Here is a 16524-nt window from a genome sequence, read left to right on the forward strand (position 1 = left end):
AAAATCCCGTGGACAGAGGAGCTTGGTGGGCTACAGACCAAAGGGTCACAAAGAGTCAGACACGACTGAACACGCATGCAAATGCAATCAGTAGTTAATTTAAAGAAAAATGGATTAGACTGTCCAATCAAAAGACAGAAACTGGCAGAATGGATAAAAACAGAGAATGTAACTGTATACCATCTACAAGAGACTCACTTGAGATCTAAAGACACAAAGGGAAGATATTCCATACAGATGGTAACCGAGAGCAAGCAGCGGTGGCTGTACCATTATCAGACAAACAGGCTTTAAGTCTGAAAAGATTACAAGAGGTAAAGGACGTTATATATTCGTAAAAGGTTCAGTACAACAAGATGATAAAATGATCCTAAATGTCTGTACATCTAATAACAGACCATCAAGATATAAGAAGCAAAAACTGACAGAACTGAAGAGAGAAATATTGAGTTCATATTGGGTAGTTCAGTTCAAGTCGCTCAGTCGTGTCCAACTCTTTACAATCCCATGAACTGCAGCACTCCAGGCCTCCCTGTCCATCACCGACTCCGGGAGTTCACCCAAACCCAAGTCCATTGAATCGATGATGCCATCCAACCATCTCATCCTCTATTGTCCCCTTCTCCTCCCACCTTCAGTCTTTCCCAGCATCAGGGTCTTTTCAAATGAGTCAGTTCTTCACATCAGGTGGCCAAAGTATTGGAGTTTCAGCTTCAGCATCAGTTCTTCAAATGAACATTCGTAATGGAGGAGATCTTATAGAAAAACTTATATGAACATTTTTCACTAACCAATAGCCCTACAGTAATAGTTGGACATATCAATACTCCAGTGTCAGTAACATAACATCCAGATGATGATAAGAAAGGAAATAGAGGACTTAACTAGATAACATGGGTGTGTCTTTTATTATAATGCTTTATGCTATACAGCTATATTTGATATCTCTTGTTTTCCAGTGTGTGAGGTCTCGTAATGATCAAGGATCTGAGTCAATCAACAGTGAGGTGTTGATGAGCCTTGAGTCCTGCTCTATAAGAAGCATGACTGAAAGGGAGGCAGAGGCCTGAGGCTGGGGTTCCAGCAGGGATCCCAACTGGGGGAGGGTTCCTGCTCTCTGTGGCTTTGATATAGCAGAGCTGGTTTCTAACCCTTGGGACAGGACCTGGGCACGTGGTGTCCCTGCCATCAGTGCCACTGCTGGAAGAGCCCAGAAGGACAGTCTCAGGACCTGAGCAGAGGGGTCAGCCTGGGATGGGGCTCCCGGGGGTGGGTGGCCTCCAGACCTGGGGAGAGGGGCTCAGGGAGGCCAGTCCTCAGCTGTCAGGACGCAGTGTCCGAGGCCCCGCAGGAAGAGCATGGCATGCAGCATATACTTTCCATTTCCACGTTTTTTTCTTGTGGGTTGGGGAGAAGAGGCAGGCGGGGTGAGGACAAGCTGGCACTGGCCTCAGGATCCAGGTAGATGAGAAACCTGCCACCCACTGAGCCCCCAGGGAGCCCCCGCTTCCCAAGGGCGTCACCAGTGACGAGTGATGGAGCGTGATGAGTGATCCAGATCCGAGGAGGGGACTTCACACCCCCAGAAAAGTTCCAGAGGATTATAGCCCAAGACTGTGTAAACGGGGGGCTGTGCACCCAGCACTGTCGCTGGGGCGCCCACTGAATGCTTTCTGTCGACCCCAGAGGCAGTGGGAAGCGGCGTTAAAGCAACCGCTGACATGCAGTTCTCCTCCTGAACCCTTTGCCCGCCCTGCACGCTGGGCTCTCACCCCTTGCTGTCTGCATTTGGCCACCAGCTACGTCAAGACCTATCTGCTGCCTGACAAATCGTCCCAGGGAAAACGCAAGACCGGTGTCCAGAAGAACACGGTGGAGCCGACCTTTCAGGAGACCTTGAAGGTACTTGCTGGGCAAACGCTCTTGGGCAGAGGTTTCTGGGGCCAGAGTCCAGCCAGTGGTTCCTTCAAACTCTTGAGTCAGTTAAACGTAAGTGCAGACACTGAAACATTCTGGCAGGGCTCTGTCAATCAGTGGCAAGTGGTAGAAAATAAATTTCAGCCTTTGTACAGAAAAAGTGCTGAGTCTGATGGACCGGTGCATGGCTTTGGATTAATGATTTGCGAGACAATGGTGAAAAGGAAATAGGCTGCCTCACCGTTTCTAAAGGAGAAGACAATGGCACCCCACCCCAGTACCCTTACCTGGAAAATCCCATGGACGGAGGAGCCTGGTTGGCTACAGTCCTTGAGGCTGCAAAGAGTTGGACACGACTGAGCCACTTTACTTCAGTTTCTAAAATTGGTCTGTTCTGTTGGATTTTTGTGACTATCAGAGAGGTATTGTCAAACCAGGGGCCCTGTAAATGAAACTGCTGAGTTAGTATCCTTGTGAAAGTACTTCTTTGTCATAGTATCTGGCAGACCTGGGTCTCTTCTTTTATGAAGAATCCTTTGGCCACTTGATGCCAAGAGCTGATTCATTGGAAAAGCCCCTGATGCTGGGAAAGATTGAGGGCAGGAGAAGAGGGACGACAGAGGATGAGATGGTTGGATGGCATCACCAAGTCAATGGACCTCAGTTTGACCAAGCTCCAGGAGATAGCGAAGGACAGGGAAGCCTGGCGTGCTGCAGTCCATGGGGTTGCAAGGAGTTGGACCAACAACAACTTAAAAAAAAAAAAATTTTCTGGAAGAATTGTTCAGGTTTCCATTTTCTTTGGCGCTAAGAATTGTGACTGGTGGCTTAGGGCAGAGACCAGGGAGGGACCGCCTCCCACTGGGGTACAGGGAGGAGAATTGCAGGTGATGTCTAGTGAGTGTAGATGGCAGACAGGCATGGGAGGCCTTGAGCTGGAAGGACAGTCCAGAGGCACAGAGATGTACCCACTGAAGGCTAGTCAGCCCAGGGATTCCATGTGTCAAGCCCGAGAAAAGAGAAGACTTTGTTTGCCTTCTTTGGCGAGTAGGGACATTTGTGAACTCCCAGCCAGGGGCCATCTGGGCAGCTGGCACAAGGGTCCTACTTGGGACATGAAAATAGCCATTGTTTTCTGTGCCCTTGCTGTGACCAAGTGCTTTATGTACCCTCTGAGCCATGTGTTGGCATCCTCACTTAGCAATGGGGAAGTTGAAGCTTAAAGAGTCCTTAAAAGTACACCCAGAACCTAGGATAGACAGGCAGTCCTTCACAAAATTTACATTCATAAGGACTACCCAAGGAATTGCTTTTAAAAGCAGATTGGAGAAAGAAATGGCAGCCCACTGCAGTATTCTTGCCTGGAGAATCCCATGAACAGAGGAGAGTGGCGGGCTACAGTCCATGGGGTCGCAAGAGTCAGACACATGACTTAGCAGCTTTCTTTTCATTCGTGATTCAGTAAGTGTGGGTGGGGCCTGAGGTGCTACTGGTCTGGAATACTCCTCCAGTAGCAAATCACTGACCCTGGTCTTCACGTGGCTTTGCTCACCTAACAGAATTTTGAAAAGCTCTGTGCTACCTCACACATTGTGAGCTTACATATAAAATTACTCGTCACAGGTTTAAGGTGCTTTGTACTGAACAGAGGCAGATAAATATCTCATATTTATAAAATGAGACAAAGATAAGCATTGACTATAGTTTAGATAAATATTATATACTTTGATTTTTAAAGTTTTCACTACCTTAAAGGGCACCCAGAATCTCAATTCAGTGTACCATGAATATTTTATCCAGTGTATTGTGAGTATCTTGGTTATCCTATAAAGCTTCCCAGATACATTGAGAAGAACCGATCTTTATTCTAAGTGTAGAACATCCCAACATGGACCCAGCTTTAGGCTTTCATAGAAATCATACATAAAATGGAAAAGATGGGCCGATGAAGAAGCCGAGCAATCATGAACAGTGTGTCGGAAACCAGATTTCAGACCCTTTAGTTCGGCTCCCTGGAGGTCACATCCCTGGGGCAGGGGGCGGGAGTATGATACCGAGCTTCACCAGTTTGGAGAAAGGTGCATGTGAAGGTTGAGGATCTGAAAGCCGACTCTCAGTTTTCTAGGCACAGCACTCCTTGGGGAGACTTCTGGTGCTCCACGGGGTGCAGGCGCTCCCCAGGAAGACCATTCAGTGGGGGGCCGGGGAAGGGTGAACAGTGACACTCGATCTGAGTGACAGTGGCTGTGACCTTAACCCTCGTTCTCTGGAGTCGGTGACACGTACCCCGTGGAGACTAGCAAGCCAGGGTCTGCCGGCCCAGCCTCCTGGGCCTTGCCGGCAATGGAAAGCAGGTCTTACTTTGCACTGTTGCCTCAGTCAGCCAAAGGGAGTCGTTCTGTTTTGTCAGGAAGGGGCCACCAGTCAGGGAGCCCCTGAAGAGCAGCAAGGGGTCAAGGAAGGCTGCCCAGCGTGCAGAGCTGCCCCGAGGCGGGCAGACCCGGGGGACCAAAAGCTTTGCTCCCCGAAGCACCTGGCTCTGAGAGGGCACAGATGCTGCGTGGTGGACTGTTGGTCTGAACTGCACTCACGGGGCTTATAGCCATGAAGAAAATAACCAGATTAATTAGAAGTTTAAAGATAGAGTATGGAACAAAGGGCAGTGTTGGAAACAGATGAAAAATCGTCCAGGAGCTGTGAGCCCATGCGCACTGTCTGCCTGCCTCCACAGTACCAGGTGGAGCTGGCCCAGCTGGCCAGCCGGCAGCTGCAAGTGTCCGTGTGGCATCTGGGCGTGCTCACCCGGAGGGTGTTTCTTGGAGAAGTGATCGTCCCTCTGGCCACATGGGATTTCGAAGACAGAGAATCACAGTCCTTCCGCTGGTATCCGCTCCGGGCCAAGGTGAGCTTGAAGGCCTCCCTGGTGGCTCAGATGGTACAGAATCTGCCTGCGATGCAGATGCAGGTTCGATCCCTGGGTTGGGAAGATCCCCTGGAGAAGGGCATGGCACCCCACTCCAGTTCTTGCCTTGAGAATCCCGTGGACAGAGGACCTGGAGGGCTATAGTCAGGGGTTCAGACACAGCTGAGCAACTAAGCACAGCCCCCACCCCCAGCACGAGAACCAAACTGACTTGTCAAAGGGATCCCAGAAGAGAATCCCAGAAGATCCCTGGGAGCCGGGGCCCCTGCCTGCCTGTGACCCTGCAGTGGGAGCTTCAGCCTGGCTCCCTGGTTGGGGGGTGGGCTGGAGTCTCACCTGCTCAGCTGTGTTCAGGGTCCCAAACAGCCCCACCCTCAATGGGGTCCAGACACCAGCAGAGATCAGGCTGGGGGTTCAGGTCCTGGTGACGGCCTGGTAGGTCCACACGCTTCCCAGATTTCGGGGCCACCTGGTGTCAGCTGAGGAGGCTTGACCTTCTCGAGCTAAAGTCTCCCCCAGACCTGCGGGGTAGTCACGTGCTGTGCCTCCACCCCAAGCAAGCAGTAAGAGATGGGGATGGCCAGACCCGTGTTCTCAGGAAGGCCAGCAGGGGCCGCAGGTCAGCTCGACCGGAAGGGTGAGAGGCCAAGGAGAAAGGGCTGCGCTTCTTGGGGCGGCTGCTTTGCCCATGTTTCTGAGCCAAGATCGCGGACAGGGAGAGAGCACGGATGAGAAAGGGGACGTGTGCTCTGCCACCTCCTAAGAGGTGGCAGCAGGGTGTTGGGTCACATGAGAGTCTGGCAGGGCCTTTACGAGGGCTGGGCCGGGCCCAGGTGGCCTTGTCCCTGTTTTCCCCGCCAGAGGCCCCGGGGGCTGTTTTTTAGGATGCTTCTGCTTAGAAGTGGGCTTCCCCGGTGACTCAGATGGTAAAAAAAAAAAAAACAAAAAAACAACCTGCCTGCAATACAGGAGACCCAGGTTCAATCTCTGGGTCAGGAAAATTCCCCCAGAGAAGGGAATGGCAACCCACTCTAGTGTTCTTGCCTGGAGAATTCCAGGGACAGAGGAACCTGGAGGGCTACAGTCCGTGGGGTCACAGAGAGTCGGACAGGAAGCCCCTCTGCTTAGAAGCAGCTCTGGTTTCTGGCCTCTATGGTGTTAAGCCCAGGCCTGGCAGGGTCCCACCCTCCTTCCCATCTCTCTTCTCTAGTGGGGTCTGCACAACTCTCCCTCAGTCCCCTCCAGTGCCCTGTGCTTGCTCTTCTCAGAACCTTAGTTTATCCTCAGGCCACCTCTTGGAATCCCTAAGGTCAGCCCAAGATGGCGCTTAAATCCCTGCTCCTCCTTGAAGGCTCTCCCGATTTTCCCTGCCAGATGTGGTCTACGTGCCCCCCCACCCTCCAGCTCCCTGTCGAGGGGCCCCGTCCTGTCTTCTTCCCCCAGGATCTTATTCAGGTTGAGGCAGGCCGCCGCCAAGGCTGGTCATCTCTTTGATAAGCAGGCAAGGAGCCGAGATCCCCAGACTGAGCGGCGTCCCTCCTAATCCCGGCTGATAGACAGTGACTCTCCACGCTGGATCGGGGTGGGGGTCTGCTCACAGGCCCACCCTTTCAGCCCTGCCAGGAAGGAACCATGGGGTTGTCAAAGATTTCTGGAAGTTGAGGGTGGAGGCTGGTCCCTGCTGGGGGGCTGGAATGAATCTAGACACTTCCGTTCCCCTCCCCAAACCTCTCCACTCACTCACTCGCTAGGTGGGAGGCTGGGGCACCTCCTGCCCCCGTTCCTGGGCTCTCCCAGGCCTGCAGAGGCTTTGCCGGGATGGGGTGGGCAGGGGGAGTTGGAAGGGGACACTTATGGTCAGTGCTGAGACAATGAGAAGAGTCCAGAAGGTTCTGGGGGCTGGGGAGTTCTGCCTCTGAGCTCTGTCTCATATCCCGCAGGCAGAGAAATCCGAAGACAGCCTTCCCACCAATAACGGAGAACTCACAGTCCGGGCCAAGCTGGTCCTCCCTGCAGGGCCCAGAGAGCTCCAGGAGGCTCCAGAAGGTGGGTGGCATCCTGCCTGCAAGCATCTGTCCTTCCCTGTCACTGTTCCCAAGCCTGGGGCAGCAGACGGCTTGGAAGGCTGCAGCCTTTCCTTTCTGCTGCCCACTGAGCCTGTGTTCCAGGAACCCCCGCCAAACCTGCAAAGCCCAGCCTGCTTCTCTGGACCCCTTGACTTAGGAGGGAAATCAGTGACCAAAATCAGGCGTGTGATGCCCACTCGACGGGCTCTTGCGACGCCTGCCTGGGGGCTTCCTCCCAGGAGGCCGACTCGCACACTGTCTCACCGGAGAAACAGTCCTCTGTGTGGACTGACACCCGCATTATGGTCTGGTTCACCTCCAGCTCCAGGCTGAAGGGCCTGCCAGGCTCCCAGTGACTGGCTCCCTGCTCCCACGCCACGTGGGCAGCGGCTGCTTGGAAGGGAGGAGGGGTCAAGGTCCTCAGCTTCACGAGGTGGGACTGACTCAGATAACGGGGGCACAGGAAAGCAGTGAGGTGGAGAATGAAGACAGGGAGAGGACAGTTTCACATTATTAGCAATGTTGTCATCAGCTGTTAAGTCATGCGACCCCGTGGACTGGAGCACACCAGGCTTCCCTGTTAGTGATCTCCTCTTTGATAGAAGAGGGACTCCTACTGCCCACGTTGCAGGGCCCCCAGCAAAGCAGCAGCTCACACCCTGTGGTCATGCAGCCCCCGGACAGAGGTCTCTTCCCCAGCCCACTGGCTAAAGCTCCTGCGTCCTCCTCTCCTTGGCTCTTCATGCCTCTTGGCAGCTGCCGGGTGCCTGGGTTTTGAATCCTTCCCTGATGGTGCAGCAGTGGGCAGCATGTGAGCAGGGCCAGGGGAGCCCCGCGTGCTGGACATGTGCTCTCTTGCTCTGGGGACCTGGGGGCTATTAACACATCCTCTGGTTAAAATACCAGTTTGAGGGGATGGCCTTGCATGCTGTAGAAGTCGGGTTGATGATAAATGCCAGCTTTCCTTCCAGTAACAGGGGACGAGCCATCACAGAACGGTCAGCTCTGTTTGGTAGTGCTGGGAGCCAAGAACCTACCTGTGCGGTCAGATGGCACCTTAAACTCGTTTGTTAAGGGGTAGGTATTTGTAACCAATCATTATTCACTGATGACCGTTACACATACAGGCAGGGCTTCCCTGGTGGCTCAGATGGTAAAGAATCTGCCTGTGATGCAGGAGACCCTGGAGAAGGGAACGGCTACCCACTCCAGTATTCTTGCCTGGAGAATCCCATGGATAGAGGAGCCTGGTGGGCTATAGTCCACAGGGTTGCAGAGTCGGACACAACTGGGCGACTAACTCTTCCGCCTTCCTTACACATATGGCATTATCCCTGTAAGGGGACACCAAGTGTAAGCCACTTTAAACTTGTCTTATTTTAGCTTTCCTATGAAAACCCAACATAATGTGTGTAAAAGACTAGTTTCCGAGAATTCATGGGACTCAGGCATGCTGAAGCTAGATTTGGAATACATTTTAAACTAAACCCAAAGCTTATCAGTCCTTACTGTGACACCAGTGACCGCACCAGGGACTGAGGGGACCATGGAGAAAGCAATATGGTTAGTAAATGTCAATTTAGCTCGACACTGACATCTCCTCTTGGATTAACAGTAAGATGGATGACTCTCCTGTCTCATTCTCATTCACTACGGGTTTAATGGTGTCTCCAAAAGTAAAGCAAACACAGGTAATAATTATATAGAATTGCTAAATCCCCAGTCAGTGACATAATGGAAAAATGACGGCTTGTCTAGATAGAACTGGGTCCTAAGCCTGCCACTTATCTGTACGGCCTTGAGCAAGCGACTGACTTAGCCCTCCTGGATTTCTTTTGTCTGAGAACAGGGTTAAAAGAGATAATGTGTGTACAGAGTGCTGCTCTCTGGGTAGCAGGTCTGACGAGCCTGGTGGTGGTCACACCAAGGAGGCAGATTAAGACTAGGGCCACGTGGCCTAGAATCCCAAAGCACCCTTAATCCTCGGAGCAGAATTCCACCCTGAAAGTTGGAACATCCTAGTGAGAGATCACAGAGCCAGGTCTCAAAATTCCCATGCTCGCTCCTCGCTTACAATTTTGGTTCTGCGGTGGGTTTATGAGCACTTTCTGAGCACTTGGTCTCACCAAGGAGCAAGTACCAACAGGGAGTGGGGGCGCGTGGTGGGCCGAGCTTACGGGTTTTCAATGTTTCCCTGTGCAGCTGTCTCACTCTGCCAGACCAGCAGAGGTTGAGACTCAAGTCCCCCGTCCTGAAGAAGCAGGCCTGTCCCCAGTGGAAACATTCCTTCGTTTTCAAAGGCGTCACCCCTTCGCAGCTGAGGCAGTCCAGCCTAGAACTGACCGTCTGGGACCAGGCCACCTTCGGGGTGAACGACCGCTTCCTGGGAGGTGCCAGGCTTGGTTCGAGTAAGTCTGTCTGATCTTTAGTGACTGTCTTAACGTTCATACCATTAAAAACAGTGTTTCCGTGCTGGCAGGAGACTTAACTGGCTCCGAAACTGCCTGTTGGTTTGGTTACCAAGTCGTGTCCGACTCTTGCGACCCCATGGACTGTAGCCCGCCAGGCTCCTCGGTCCGTTGGCTTCTCCAGGCAAGAGTACTGGAGCGGGTTGCCACTTCCTTACCCACCATAAATGGCAGTTAGTCTAGTTTCCACAACTGAGCGATAATACAGCAAAGTATTTCAACGATTTAAATCGGATTTAGATCTGCTAAAGAAACAAAAAATTATACGTCTCAAAATGGGCTGGGTACAGCCTTTGCTTTTGTTTCTGGTGTCAAGGATTATTTTCTTAAAGGAGAATATCTTCTTAACCCAAACAAACGGCGATTCAGAAACGATCTCATTAACGGAGGGACTAGGGGGCGATGCTTCTCAGTCTCGCTCAGCGAGTGCTGGCTTTTCCTGGGGCAGCGAGGCTCCCAAAATGCTGCGACTGCCAGGATATCCAGACACACTCCCAGGGCCTCTGAGACCACTGGGGAGAAACCAGACTCATGGTTCAATTAGTCTTAGAACGAACCCTGTCCACGGCACCCTCTTCTCACGGAGGGCAACTCCTCTCTGCGAGCTAGCCTGGCCCTCTGCCTGTCCACAGCCACAGTGATGTATTAAGGCCTTTGACCCCCTTCTTTCTGGAAGAAACAACCCAAAGCTGTCCTCTCCTCACTTCCTAACTGCAGAGAGGAAGCCCCAGGCTTTTGGAGGCCTGTCGGCCCCTGGGGAGGACACCTGAGCATGTCCACACCTGCTGTTAGGGGGTGGGTCCTCTCCCTTACTCACCCAGAAGGGCACATTTTCATCTGGTCTAAAGTTGCAGAGAAAAACTACTTTCCACTTTGCTGAGAAGGGCCGGTGGGCATCCCCCAGCTGCCATTACCAATCTGTTAGCCTCATCACTAACCTGTCCCTTTGCTCACGCAGAGGAGGACCTGCTGGGCGGCGCACACACAAGCTCACAGGCAAAGCTCCAGTGGCAGAAAGTGCTTTCCAGCCCCAACCTATGGACAGACATGACCCTCATCCTGCACTGATTGCTGTTCAAGTGCTGCAGGGCTGGGTGTGGACACGCACTGTGCGGGGGGTCCCTCAAGAGTGTGAAGCTTCCCGTCTGTAGCCAGCCCACCACTGAGACGTTCTTCTATCCTTCTGTGTGTATTTAAGTTAAACAGCTCGATCATCGATGTTACTGAGTCTCAGGTTGGTTGTCTGCTTTGAGAGATGTACAAAATGAACAGATTTCAATAAATGTTCACCAGGTACCCTGGTCCCCCTGCGCTTAGCAAATAGTGAAATTATGTATTTCAAAGAGGAAAGAACATGGTATTCAATTCCTCCCCCCTTGGCTTTGGAAAACTTTCTGGAGGTGGTCAGCTAACCCCATGGGAGTCATTTTGGCCAGGTAAGGGTCACTCGAGGGATGGCGGCCTCTCAGTGCAGCTGCTGGGCTGTGCAGACGGCCGGTTGGAGACAGGACAGAACGGAGTGTGGATGGGAAGGCTGGGAATGAGCAGACAGCTACCGGCTCTTCGTGGATGTGCTCGGGAGCGGAGGAGGTCAGAGCAGGTTCTGCTTGTGGAAGGACTGAGATCCTGACCAGGTCAGAAGGGCCCTCATGGCTGAATTATCAGAACCGGTCAGTCTGAATTATCAGTACAGCCCGTGTGTCTTTTGCAAATAAGCAGCTCTGATAGAAAATTCAAATGCGTGCATAGTCAATTACACGCACAAAGAACACTAAAAGCAAAACCAAAAAAAAAGTCATTTCCCAGATAGGAAGGCAGCAGTCAACCAGCCTCCTTACTGCCCTCAGGTCATGTCAGATTCAGGGCCGCGGTTTTTAATATGGAATTCTTTTATTATTCTGTAAAAGGTAACAAAATATACAGAATGAAACTTTCCCTTTTTTAAACTAATGTTACAAACCCATGTTATCGCTTACATATAAATACTATGCTCTAGAGCTGATCATTATTTAGGTGTGTGAGTCCAACAATGTAGCCCTCTATCTGTTAAGCAAAAAAAAAAAAAAAAGAATTATCCAGAGTACAGTATCCAGCATTGTTTATCCTGAGGGATCGAATGATCACAGGATTTCGTCAACTGAACTGAAGGCCTGGAGGAAGGAAATGGTGCGCGAGCGTAAGGGAGTGCGTCAAACTTCTCACACTTCAAAAAACAAATATACAGAGGTGGATCCTTCATAGAAATCAAGAGGAAAATAAATTTTGGCTAATTTCAGATAGAAAAAAAGTATGGCACAGAATATAAGCCACGATGTGGTTTTAATTATACTGAATCTCGTATCACACATGCCAGCATGGAGGAGTTAGTTATTTCAAACTTTACAGGCATCTTTCCTTAATTGATTTCGTCCTGCTTCAAGCAAAAAAAAAAAAAAAACCGGAAGTGATTCAATAAAAATAAAAACAAGAAATCAGGCCTGTTTGGCACTATGATACAATTGGGAAAAATAAACCAGGGAAACTGCCTCCAGTCCCAGCCCCAGAACATTCCCACTGAAGCAACTGCTCTCTTGGTGAAGCACCCGGAGCAGGGAGAGAGTGGCGGCCGGAGGGCTGGGGGCGGCGCAGGGCGGTGTGGGCCGGCCGCCGCGCAGAGCCGAGGATCGGCCCCTCACATGGCCTCAAACTCGTCGATGCGCTGCTTGGTGTTGCCTTGCCGGATCTGCCGCAGCGTCTTGTACTTGTCCCGGCCTTGCCTCATGTTCTCGTTGTGGATGATGTCGTTGTGGGTACGCTTGTTCTCGTCTCTGGCCTGGGACAGCTCATTGGTCAGAGTCTGCAACGGGAAGTGGCCCAGTCAGCTCGAGTGGCCCGTGGTCAGCCCGATGACCCTCCCAGGCGCCCCGGCCCCGCCCCCCGGCCCTCACCATCAGCTGCCGCTGCACCCGCTCGTTCTTCTCGGCCTCGGTGATGCGCTTCTCCTCGTTGCGGTCGTCCAGGATGCCCTCGCTGGACAGCTCGGCGCTCAGCTCCGTGCCCTCCTCCTGCGGGCCCTCATGCACGTGGTAGTTCACCGGCTCGTACACCGGCGGTGGCGGCGGCGCGGTCATCACCAGGTGCAGCTCCTCCCGGGTCTTCACCAGGTCATCCTGGGCTTCCTTGGCCTTTGGAAGCAGGTTGAGAGGCAGGTGAGAACTTTCACAGAGAACCTTGGGCTTGAGTCCTTAAGAACCACCTTTTAACTGAAGGCCCACTGTCCGTGCGGAGAGCAAGATCCTGCACCCTCCCTTCCTCCGCCGGCTGCATGTGGCGGTCTGCAGCAGCGCCAAGCAGAGGGCCAGGCTCTGGCTGACCTGGTGGCCAGTCCACCATTTGTGCAGCCGCTCCCGGGTCTGGAGACCAGGGTCAACTGCACCGAGAGAAGGTAGACACTTTTCTAAGTACTGTAACTTCTTTACAGTCCCTGTATATGCTTATTGTATATATTTTTGAAAAAAAAAAAATATGATGAAGCTCTCCAGCCACTGAAGGGTTTTTGATGTTGCATTTTACTTTCCTCCAGTGGCCAGATGGGCGTTGCTTATCAAGCTCCTCCCTGCCTCAGCACATGGCTCACACCCATTCTCACCCCATAATCCTTCCAGCAGCTGGGGGGGGGGGAGGGGCCACGGGTAGAGGGGCACTGCACCAACATCCTGACCCTGGAGATGTGCTTAAGTTTGTACCTGTTTTGTAACCCACTTCTCTCATTTAATACTTGAGCACTTTCTTAAAAAACCCAAGGACCAGAATCTTCTGCACACAACTCTGGTTGGGGGATGGCGGTGAAGGTCCGTGCAGAGGAGGGGGCCACAGCAGGTGAGGAAGGGCTGGCGAGGGGGAGGAGCCCCACAGCCTGGCAGACGTCTACCCTCCGAACTCTATGGCAGCGCCCCGCCCCCGCCCCCGGAACAGTCTGGGGGAGACAGGAGGGATGTGGTTCTATTACAGCCGCAACCAACTAAACCTCTTGGGGGGTGGGGGCACAGCGCAAGCCAGGTGTTGCTCGTCCTGGCTCTCCAACGGGGAACCGATCCTCTTAAGAGGTGAGGCCGCCCACCCATCGCACAGTAAGGAGTAGCCAGAGCTGGACTCGTGGGGGCTGGAGACCCCCAGGGTGCAGGTCTTCCCCAGCACCGCGGGGATGCATGTTCCGAGCAGCAGAAGGGGACTCTGGCCGTCCTGAGGCATCCACGCAATCTGACTTATAGCTAGTTCCTGACGGGGCATCCTGCGCCTGGAGGGTGCGGTCTCTGCTGACCCCCGCCCCGCGGTCCCCCACTGGCCGCCCACCCCGCACCCTCGCCGGCGCCCCGCGCTCACCCGGAGCTGCCACTCCTCCACCTCGTTCTCCTTGCGCCGCCGCGCCTCCTCCAGGAGGGCGATCTTGGCAGTGTACTCGGCGAGCTCCGTGGCCTGGGGAAGGAACGAAGCCCAGATTATTTCCGGAAGGGTTTCAGCACGCCACTCGTGAAGGAAGGGTCACGTTTTGGTAGACAGTGCCCCATCCCTGGCCGGCAGGGTCCATCGCCCACTGTGTCTGAGGCTGCGACTCACCAGGGCTGCCGCGTCCACTCTCCTCCGCCCTAGGCCAGCCACTGCGGGGCTCCCTCCCCACCAGCCACCTTACACCCTCAGATCACTTTACAGCCCTGCCGCCGTAAGGCACAACGATCATCAGGCAGGTGTCAGTCACTCTGCCAGTCCCCAGGGGCAGCCTCCCTGTAACTCAGCACGAGGCCGGCGGCTCCTACCAATTGCTCCTGGCTCTTGATCTGGTCCGCTGCCTGCCTCTCCAGCTCCTCCTTGGCGCGCAGCGCGGCCAGGCGGTCAGCCTCCAGGCGCCCCGCCTCCTCCTGGGCCCGTTTCCTCTCCTCCTCCAGCTTCAGTGCTCTCTGGATCTGGTCAGAGAGCTCTAGAGAGAGCGCAGAACCAGGCCGCTCAAGGTGCGGTCGGGGACCCCTCAAGTCCTGCCCCGATTTCCCCCCAGGGGACAGGATGGAACCTGGGCAGGAATCACCCCCATGCTGTGGAGTAGGGGACCGGGTTTGGGGCCGCTCCTCCCAAAGACCCTGCGGAGAGCACTGGGCAACTGTTTCCTTGGGGCTCAGAGGACCACATCCCCAGGGTAAGGACACCCTCCAGGCTGGCTGACCCCTCGCCCAGCTGCTCTCATCAAGACTGCTCGCCCACTGTCGGCTTAGAAGGTGGGCCGTGCAGCACGGCTTGGGTGAGCTTGGCAGAGCCTTCGCGAACCTCCGCATCCTCATCAGAAACGGGGATAATTCAAACGTCACCCCATCGGACCCCGGGGAAATTTAAAAAGATTACGTCCAGAAGCATTTGGCACAGAACCCACAGAACTAGCTTCTAATCCAAGTAACCACTTTATCATGTCTCTTCTGAAAGTCTCTACTTTGGGTGTGAGCTTAACGGAGAGAGGTCCCTCTGGGTTGCCTGTGTGCCCACTATCCGACCCTCCCATCACAACCGGACCAGAGCCCCTCCTCCCAGGAGGCCCCACCCACCTTTCTCAGCCTTCCTGGTTTTTTCCTCGTAGTCCTGAAGCCTGAGCATCAGCTCCTCCTTCTCACGCATCATCTGCTCTTTTTCTCTCTCCACAGTTTCTCTCCTCTTTTTCTCGGTTTCCAACTGCTGCCTGTTTCCAGGAGGGGAAGGTAAGCCTGGTGTCCACACAGCAGCCTGCTCGTCCCAGCCCCAGGCCTGTCCACCCGGCAGAGGACACTGGTGACAGCACGGACCTCAGGTGCCCTGATGGCTCCCCGCCTCAGGGGGCCCGCACACCGGGAACCGCCAGCCCCGCCCCTCACCATTCTGCCCGGCCCCTTTCCCATCGCCCCGCCCCCTCACCGCTCCAGCTGCTTCTGGTGCTTCTCCTCCCGGGCCTGGGCCTTCATCTGCTGCACCTCAATGGTGTCAGGCTTCCGGCGGCGCATGTACAGCTCATGGTTCCCCATGCAGAGCTGCAGGATCCGCTTGTTGATCCGCAGGCGTGGGGCGTAGAACACGAAGTCCTGCAGGACAGAGCAGGGCGGACTCTGACTCGGGGACGCCGGGCCTCTGGCTTGGTTCTCCCAAACCCGACCCCACCCAGTTCTAGATTTCTCGTGTAAAAGGCGAGAGACAGGGAAAGCCGCTGACCCCAGCAACGGGGTGGGGCAGTGGGGGCAGGTGTCCTCCGTGCCAGGGGGGGAGCATCCTCCAGGACAAGCAGAGGGACTGTCTGTGCCCTCACCGGAACCCCGCGGCTGGACCAGCGGCTGACCTTGAGGCTAACATCCTCCTCTGATGTCTCCAGCCCCCAGTGGCCCCATCTCTGATTCTTGCCTGGACAGCGTAACTTCTCCTATTTGAGTTTCCGTCTCCTCCACCTCAAGCTTTCACTTCCCACCACTGCCAGCACACCGACTGGGGCATTGCTGGAACTTCAGTGCCAGCCGGGCAACTCCAGGAGCCCGTATGAATGTCCTGGTGCACATGAAAGCCTTCGGGTTGACCCCCCCTTCCCCTCAGCTGCGCTCTCACCCGGAGCAGGCCTCCGCGGCACCCCCTCCTCGGCCTGCTGTGTCCAATCCCACACGCCGGCAGCCACAGCACCCCCGGCTCACTTCTCCTCCTCTGCGGCTGTCACTTAGGTGCCCACTGCAGCCAAGGGGAGACATCGGCCACGGGGGCTGCCAGCGCCTCACCCTACCGGCCTGTCCTCTGTCTTCCACCCTGGGACAGCCTCTTGGAGCACTAGGCCATGTTCACTCACCTCTACCTTGCTGGGACTAAACCCATGCTCTGCGTGAACACCTACTTGCCGGGCGACCGTTCACGCAGCCCTGCTGTGTCTGACCCCATGACCCTGGGCAAGTCCCTCCGCCACTCAGAGAGCCTCAGGGTCTTCAGCTGTACAATCAGTGGCTTTGTTGTCAGGACTGAGTCACAAAATTTTCCTGGGGACTGAGAAAGGCGTCTGGCACAGTGAAAGCTAAGAAACGCCTGGCTCAGACTTTGGGCTGCCTTACGACACAGCTACTGGAAAGCCTTCTTGAAAACAACAGAAATCACAGCACCCAAGGGCTTCCTGACTCTGGGACCGCGT

General features: G+C 54.2%; 2 protein-coding genes across 30 annotated transcripts in view; one reads left to right on the top strand and one right to left on the bottom strand.

The window, feature by feature from the left end:
* The window catches only part of SYTL3 (synaptotagmin like 3), a 98002-nt gene extending 87307 nt beyond the window's left edge, over positions 1 to 10695 (top strand). For 14 of the 28 annotated variants that reach the window (XM_069598818.1, XM_069598819.1, XM_069598810.1 and 11 more), the window contains 6 exons: positions 1800 to 1902; positions 4649 to 4819; positions 6781 to 6886; positions 7878 to 7983; positions 9109 to 9314; positions 10333 to 10695. In XM_069598818.1, the coding sequence (XP_069454919.1) occupies positions 1800 to 1902; positions 4649 to 4819; positions 6781 to 6886; positions 7878 to 7983; positions 9109 to 9314; positions 10333 to 10442 (802 nt within the window). In that variant the 3' untranslated portion in view covers positions 10443 to 10695. The remainder of the gene's footprint in view (positions 1 to 1799; positions 1903 to 4648; positions 4820 to 6780; positions 6887 to 7877; positions 7984 to 9108; positions 9315 to 10332) is intronic. The other 14 variants (XM_069598828.1, XM_069598830.1, XM_069598821.1 and 11 more) reach the window with 3 other exon arrangements.
* A 550-nt stretch (positions 10696 to 11245) lies between these two features.
* The window catches only part of EZR (ezrin), a 46049-nt gene continuing 40770 nt past the window's right edge, over positions 11246 to 16524 (bottom strand). For both annotated transcript variants that reach the window (XM_069598836.1, XM_069598837.1), the window contains exons 9-14: positions 15285 to 15448; positions 14942 to 15072; positions 14168 to 14328; positions 13737 to 13829; positions 12302 to 12538; positions 11246 to 12210 (exon numbers count right to left, since the gene is read on the bottom strand). In XM_069598836.1, the coding sequence (XP_069454937.1) occupies positions 12046 to 12210; positions 12302 to 12538; positions 13737 to 13829; positions 14168 to 14328; positions 14942 to 15072; positions 15285 to 15448 (951 nt within the window). In that variant the 3' untranslated portion in view covers positions 11246 to 12045. The remainder of the gene's footprint in view (positions 12211 to 12301; positions 12539 to 13736; positions 13830 to 14167; positions 14329 to 14941; positions 15073 to 15284; positions 15449 to 16524) is intronic.

The sequence above is a fragment of the Ovis canadensis genome, chromosome 8 (genome assembly GCF_042477335.2).
Source record: "Ovis canadensis isolate MfBH-ARS-UI-01 breed Bighorn chromosome 8, ARS-UI_OviCan_v2, whole genome shotgun sequence".
In the NCBI taxonomy this organism is placed as follows: domain Eukaryota; kingdom Metazoa; phylum Chordata; class Mammalia; order Artiodactyla; family Bovidae; genus Ovis; species Ovis canadensis.